Here is a 7,712-nt window from a genome sequence, read left to right as displayed (position 1 = left end):
AAAAAAAAAAAAAAAAAAAAAAAAAAAAAGACAACATGGACCCAGAAACGCAGAGAGAAAGACATCAGTTGTTATCCCAAGATCTGTCTCCAGGTCAGTAAGACCAAGATTGTGTTATACTACCATAATATTTAGCTAGAGCTACTAAAAAGTTTTTGAATTATTTTTTTCCCACACTTCAAAAGTCAAAGCTGAATTTGGACTGAAGAGCACAACGTCATCACTGGAGCTCAAGAAGGGCCTCAGATACTCACCTTATCTGTCCTGCAGTTGTTTAAACCCAAACTGTTTGCAACTGCAACCTTTCCATCCAGCACCTGTTGTTCTCGCCGGAGCTGTTCTTTCATTTGCCGAGCCTCCTGAATCGCCTTGGTAACAGCATCGTGATCATTTAAGTAACCTGATGATGTGATGGAGGAGAGGATATCTGGGAAGAAGACAGAAGGCAAAAGAGGGCATAAACAGAAATACGATTATCGTCAAAACCTTCAAATGTTTTCTCTACTCAGGGCTCTTCAAACTTGGCTCTTTTACGACTTGTGGACTTCAACTCCCAGAATTCCTCAGCCAGGCGTACCTGGCTGAGGAATTCTGGGAGTTGAAGTCCCCAAGTCATAAAAGGGCCAGGTTTGAAGACCCCTGCTCTAGCAGCATATGGGTGCCTTGAAAATTACGAGAGGTCAATTTCCTTGCTTAATTTATTTTAACACAAAACCAAAGAGGGACTGAAAACCAAAGAGGGAAGCGAATGATTGATTGGTACAACAAGGATGGAATTATCGACTGTGGTGTTTCTCAACCTTGACAACTATGAGAGGTGTGGACTTCAACTCCCAGAATTCTGGCCATGCTGGCTGGGGAATTCTGGGAATTGAAGTCCACAACATCTCAAAGTTGTCAAGGTTGAGAAACGCTGATCTACTCCCATACTTGAGAGGAAGACCCATTGAACTCGCCAGCAGAAAATTGGGTGGCTGGTACTCTCTGGAAACTCTTTCAAGTTTGAGAAATGGATGAAGAGACAAACAATAGACAAAGAGAGCTAGAAAATGGCTCATTTTTTTCTCTCTCCCTTGCCCTCAAATAGGCAGGTAATCTTCGACTTACGACTCCAATCGGGTCCCAGATTTCTGCTGCTAAGCGAGACACTTGTTAACGAGAATTTTGCCCCATTTTCTGACTTTTCTGGCAAGTGAATCAGTGCGGTTGTTAAGCTAGTAACATGGTTATTAAGTAAATCTGGCTTCCCCACTGATTTTGCTTATTAGAAGGTCTCAAAAGGTAACCTGACCCCGGGCCACTGCGACCGTCATAAATATGAATCAATTTGCCAAGCATCTGACTGTTGAACACATGACCACGGGAATGCTGCAGTGGTCGTAAGGGTGAAAAATGGACATAATCTCACTTTTTCTGAGCCATTGTAACTTGAACGGTCACTAAAGGAACTGCTGTAACTCGAGAATTATCTGTACTTTTATGCATTACAACAACAACAACAACAACAACAACAACAACAACAACAATAATAATAATAATAATAATAATAATAATAATAATAATAATAATAATAATAATAATAACCAATTATTCCTGAAGGTTATGGGTGTGCAAAATGTTCTGTCACACAATGTTTTGATCCCGAAATGGACTCTTCTGCATTTTTGGAAGAGGTCCACGTTAGGCTTGTTTTGAAGATAGATCACTTCCAGAATGTTTGAGTTAGCTTGAATCAGAATACTCTGTGGCAGGACATTTTCACAGCTGCCCTGAAATCCATATGACATATTGAATTTCTCTAATTTTGGCAATAAGCCATTAAAAGAGCCGTTGCGGTGCAGTGGTTGGAATACAGTATTGCAGGCTAATTCTGACGACTGCCAGGAGTTCGATCCTGACCGGCTCAAGGTTGACTCAGCCTTCCATCCTTGCGAGGTCAGTAAAATGAGGATCCAGATTGTTGGGAGCAAATAGGTTGACCTTTGTAAACCACTTAGAGAGGGCTCTAAAGCACTATGAAGCGGTCTATAAGTCCAAGTGCTATTGCTATTATCCCTACTCTACGTGCAACTAGATAAGCTGCTCAGTGGCTTAACTGTGGAAGGGTCCCAGTGCCTTAAAGATTAACATTTTTTATTTCAGAGTAGACTTTCATGAACAAAAGTCTCACTTCAGCAGGTGTGCTTAATGTTAATTCAGTTGGTATTTTGTATCAGTGTAGAGCAAAGGAATGCAAAAGACAATGAAGATTGTTAAAAGCAGTGAAGGCAAATAAAGACGAAATGCCAAAAATAAAAATAAAAAATAAATCCCCTAATCCCAAAATCATGATTTTATGGGAGAAAATAACTGAACTGGGATTTAAATGAAGAAGTGCATGTAAGAATGGGTGTGAAATAGATTCCCTTCTCATTTTGATGCTGGTTTAGACTTTCAGATACGTATCCCAGTCACAAGACATTTACATGCCAAAATCTACAATTTGCTGGCTCCCAAAAAGTGCATTTAAAAAAACTGTAAAAGGAAACCATTTTATATGTGTGTAATAGGTAAAATGCGAGCAAAAATGCAACTACTATGAGAAATATGCACAAAAGCGAGTAATGCTTTTGTGCAGATTTGTTTGTTTGTTTTAAAAACCGGAAAATGTAAGAATACAAAACAAATATATAGAGGAAAAGTGAGAATCGGAATAAAGCTAGACTTATCTTTAGCTGTGTTTGTGTGCCTATGGCTGGATTCTGAAAGAGGGCTCAGCTGGAGTATAATTTGTTTATGATTTAGGAAATTGTGCAAATTCACTTGTGATTGATTGAACAAGCCACACTGAAACCATCATTTAGCAAGCATTCCTTGTCTAGTTTCCCTTAACGCCATAGGACTTTGTTTGTGCAAACTGACAGTTCCAAAAACCCGAATAACTTCTGCATTTTAGAAAACAAGCCTTGTTCATCACTTCATATCACAGAAGGATTTGCTTGGATGTTTTTCCAAACTTTATGCTGGATTAATGGGCCAGCCATGCTGAGGGGAAAGGGAGAGGTTTCCAAGATGAGCCATGCTGGCTCAGGAATTCTGGGAGTTGAAGTCCACGAGACATAAAAGAGCCAAGGTTGCCTACCCCTGTGCTAGATGAATGATCAAACTATGCCACTGAATGTCATGCTCAGATACATTAATCCACACACGTGTACAAACACAGTGAAAAAGCAGTCCACGCACCATACTAACTGCGCTTCAGAGAGGGCCTCCTTAGGGTGCCGTCGGCCAGTCAATGCCAGCTGGCGACCCCCAGGGGGAGAGCCTTCTCTGTGGCAGCTCCTGCCCTCTGGAATGACCTACCCCCCGACCTACGTACAACTACGGACCTGCGCCTCTTTCGCCGAGCCTTGAAAACCCATCTATTCCATGCGGCCGGCCTGACGTAGTTTTGATTGGGCTTTGCTAGGGGTTTTATATGGGGTATTTTAGAGCAGGCTTTTTATTCAATATTTATTGTGATTTTTATTATTGCCTGTTCACCGCCCAGAGTCCCGTAAGGGAGATAGGGCGGTATATAAATTTAAATAATAAATAAATAAGGAGCCAGAGAGTTTAAAGTCGATTCTCAGTCTGCTAAGGCTTGGTATAATGTTCATTTCTTGATGCAATTCGCATTTGTACACTCGCACCCTTTTCTCTCTCTCCCGCCCCCTCTCTCTCTCTCACACACACACACGTACCCCCACATGCTGAGTTATAGCTTTCACCAGAATTGAAACACTTCACTTTCCACATGTTACAGGCTTTAATTCAAATGCTCTTTTGTTTCAAATCTATCCCTTGGGGGTTCATCCCCTTGACTATATCAGTAGATACGAGCATGTGTGCAAGACGGCTGGGGATTAAAACTTCATACTCCAGGATCTGCTTATGTGCAACGTGCATTGGAAGTTAAGATTGGCCATCACAATCTCCTTTTTTTTTTATATCCTTTCAAACCTAGAGCTTCTTCTTCCTTTCTTTTCCTTTTTTTTTCTTTTTAACCCCCCCCCCCTTTTATAAAGCCCCGAAAACTGTAATATGAAATTGACCGGAAAAGAGGCTTCTGTTTGTGACATGAGGCTAAATCTAACCAGATCCATTGGTGAATTGTAACAGATGGTGGGGCTGCAAGACAGAAGGCTGTCTCTAATCATAGGGAAAATGACCGGCTTGCCTCAACATGTTTTATAGATTCCAGCAAACTTTACGCCNGCCATTAAAAGTGCAAATCAGAACTGAGAACACAGGAAGATCTCTGCTGGATCAATCAAGCATCCGTTAAGGCCAGAAGCTCCTTCCCAAAGTTACTAGAGAGGCAGGCAACACCTGAACTTTGTGCCACTGTGGCTCCAGACAAATAAAATCCAATGCTATGCTGCAGTACAGTAGTCCTCGACTTACGACCACAACCAAGCCCAAAATTTCTGCTGCTAAGCGAGACGGTTGCCAAGTGAATTTTGCTCCCTGTTACAACCTTTCCTTGCCACAGTTGTTAAGTCAATCACAGCAATTGTTAAGTTAGTAACACGGTTCTAAAGTGAATCTGGCTTCCCTTATTGACTTTGCTTGTCAGAAGGTCGCAAAAGGGGATCACATGATCCCGGGACTCGGCAACCGTCATAAATATGAGTCCATTGCCAAGTCCATTGCTGCAGCTGCCAAAAAGGCCAACACAGTGCTAGGCTGCATTAACAGAGGGATAGAATCAAGATCACGTGAAGTGTTAATACCACTTTACAAGGCCTTGGTAAGGCCACACTTGGCATATTGCATCCAGTTTTGGTCACCATGATGTAAAAAAGATGTTGAGACTCTAGAAAGAGTACAGAGAAGAGCAACAAAGATGATCAGGGGACTGGAGGCCAAAGCATATAAGGAACGGTTGCTGGAATTGGGTATGTCTAGTTTAACGAAGAGAAGGACGAGGGGGGACATGATAGCAGTATTCCAATATCTCGGGCTGCCCCAAAGAAGAGGGAGTCAAGCTATTCTCCAAAGCACCTGAAGGCAGGACAAGAAGCAATGGATGGAAACTGATCAAGGAAAGAAGCAACCTAGAACTAAGGAGAAACTTCCTGACAATTAGAACAATTAACCAGTGGAACAACCTGCCTCCAGAAGCGGTGAATGCTCCAAGACTGGAAGTTTTTAAGAAGAGACTAGACAGCCATTTGTCTGAAATAGTATAGGGTTTCCTGCCTGAGCAGGGGGTTGGACTAGATGACCTCCAAGGTCCCTTCCAACTTTATTACTACTACTACTACCACTACTACTACTACTACTACTACTACTACTACTACTACTACTACTACTACTATTATTATTATTATTATTATTATTATTATTATTATTATTATTATATCTGAATTCTGATCACCCGACCACGGGGATGTTGCAAGGGTTGTTTGTAAGTTTGAAAAATGGCCGTAGGTCACTTTTTTCAGTGCCGTTGTAACTTTGAATGTCACTAAATGAATTGTTGTAAGTTGAGGACTACCTACAGTTGAAGATTTCATCTTCCTCTCAAGACTACTGGCCACCGATAGACTTGATGTAGTCACTGAGAGCTAACGGCTATCATCACGTCTTACGGCAGCAATTTCCATAAACAAACTTGTTTGACCAAATCTGTGACAGTTCCCCAGCATGTTGGCTGGGGAATTCTGGGAGTTGAAGTCCACAGGTCTTACAGTTGCCAAAGTTGGACACCCCTGGTTTAGTTATTATTAAAGAGACAAACTCAACCGTGTTTCCTTCCCTGCTGTAAGCTGGTTGAAAATCATTTCCAAAGAAGTTACAACAAGCTTTGTGACTGTAAGCTTCGGGTTTCTGGCTCAAACTGGGGTGGAGGAGCAACTGCTATTAATCAGGATAGATCTGAATCAGAAAAGGTACTTATTTTCCTTTTTAGATGTCCCCCACCACCCTGGCAGCTGCTATTAAACTGTATAAACTAGACATGTTATCTGTTGCGTAAACAAAATTTCTGCATTCACCCAAAGCCTCTGTGTTCAAATAACAACCCCTGCTTATCAGTGTATAGACAGTATTCCAGATTATTGCCAACAACGCTGACTCTTGTGGCTCCCGTCACCGGCTACTCAATAGTTTTTGCCAGGGAATGTGGTGGCACTAAAGCAACTTGCATATTGTTTAATTGAAGGTGAGTCAATAAGCCCAGGTCTTTTCTAACTTTCCTAGACGTCCAATTAATCTTGGACGGGCAAACTAAATATTAGGGTCTAAGAGCTCTAAAGCTGCAATTTGTAAAGTTGTAATCGTGCCTCATTATTACCACAATTGCTGCTGCTACTGCAGCTACCACTGCAATTATTCCTAATATTATTGATGATATCAGCACCATCAAAGCACTGTTTCTACGGGTGTTTCTCTAATTAACACAGTCGTTAATTCCCCGTGTTATTCTTTCTATGAACTGATCAGTGGGGGATTTTGGAGAAAGGGACAGGAAAAAAATGAACGGTGTTTTCTCTTTGATTTCTTCCTTGAATATCCAGCGTAGATCAGATAGGAAAACTATTCTATCTCAAGGCACCCCATTCCCCACACTGGTTCCTAGCTACTTCACGATTGCTTTCATACAACATACTAAATCCAGATTAATTTAACTAAACCTGGGACTCGCAGGAGAAATGATATTAATTAAACATGATGGACTGGGTATGTCTATAGTCCAGTGATGGCGAAACTTTTAGAGACCGAGTGCCCAAACTGCAACCCAAAACCCACTTATGCATCGTAGGGTGCTGGGTGGGTGTGGCCCATTGGGTGGGTGTGGCCCATTGGGTGGGCGTGGCCCATTGGGTGGGCGTGGCTGCGGTGGTAACAGCAGACTGGATGGGACTAAAAAGTTCAATCAATCAATTCCAACTTTGCAAGATCTTTTTTTTCCTGCAAGAAGTTGAAATTGACTGATTGATTGAACCTTTTTTTTTTTGTACACGGTGGCAGAGGCCTAAAGAGAAAAGGTTTTATAAAACCCAGCTGAAGGCCTAGGACTGGGGTGACGGCACGCATGCCCACAGAGAGAGCTCTGAGTGCCGCCTCTGGCACCCATGCCATAGGTTTGCCACCACTGCTATAATCTAATGAAGAGGAAGTCTAGGGATGACATGATAGCATTCTTCCAATATTTGAGGAGCTGTCACAAAGAAGAGGGGGGGGGCGGGTTCAACCTATTTGCCAAAGAATCTGAAGGCAGAACAAGAAGACATGGATGGAAACTAATTAAGGAGAGATCCAACTTAAAACTAAGTTAAATTTTGCTAACAATGAGAATCATTAATCAGTAGAAGTTGCCTCAGGAAGTTGTGAGTGCTCTAAATTGTGCTGGTATGTTGGCTGCTACCAGAAACATGTACCAATAATGGCTTATTTTGGGCCAATGACAAAGCCAAGAAACTGGCTTCATTCTGGCAGTTTAAAGTTTGATTTAGACACAGAAGAAGAAGAAGAAGAAGAAGAAGAAGAAGAAGAGGAAGAAGAGGAAGAAGAGGAAGAAGAAGAAGAAGAAGAAGAAGAAGAAGAAGAAGAAGAAGAAGAAGAAGAAGAAGAAGAAGAAGAAGAAGAAGAAGAAGAAGAAGAAGAAGAAGAAGAAGAAGAAGAAGAAGAAGAAGAAGAAGAAGAAGAAGAAGAAGAAGAAGAAGAAGAAGAAGAAGAAGAAGAAG

The 7,712-nt window shown here is 41.6% G+C and overlaps 1 protein-coding gene across 1 annotated transcript in view; it reads right to left on the bottom strand.

Annotated features, from left to right (window-relative positions):
* The window catches only part of SOX5 (SRY-box 5), a 106,074-nt gene that overhangs the window by 50,711 nt on the left and 47,651 nt on the right, over window positions 1–7,712 (bottom strand). Inside the window, exons 4-5 of the mRNA XM_015825047.1 lie at window positions 6,320–6,401; window positions 255–427 (exon numbers count right to left, since the gene is read on the bottom strand). Of these exons, the coding sequence (XP_015680533.1) occupies window positions 255–427; window positions 6,320–6,401 (255 nt within the window). The remainder of the gene's footprint in view (window positions 1–254; window positions 428–6,319; window positions 6,402–7,712) is intronic.

Source organism: Protobothrops mucrosquamatus, unplaced genomic scaffold, assembly GCF_001527695.2.
Source record: "Protobothrops mucrosquamatus isolate PMUCROS unplaced genomic scaffold, P.Mucros_1.0 scaffold2459, whole genome shotgun sequence".
NCBI classification, from domain to species: domain Eukaryota; kingdom Metazoa; phylum Chordata; class Lepidosauria; order Squamata; family Viperidae; genus Protobothrops; species Protobothrops mucrosquamatus.
Note: the sequence above shows the minus strand (reverse complement) of the source record. Positions and strands in the feature narration are given on the sequence as shown.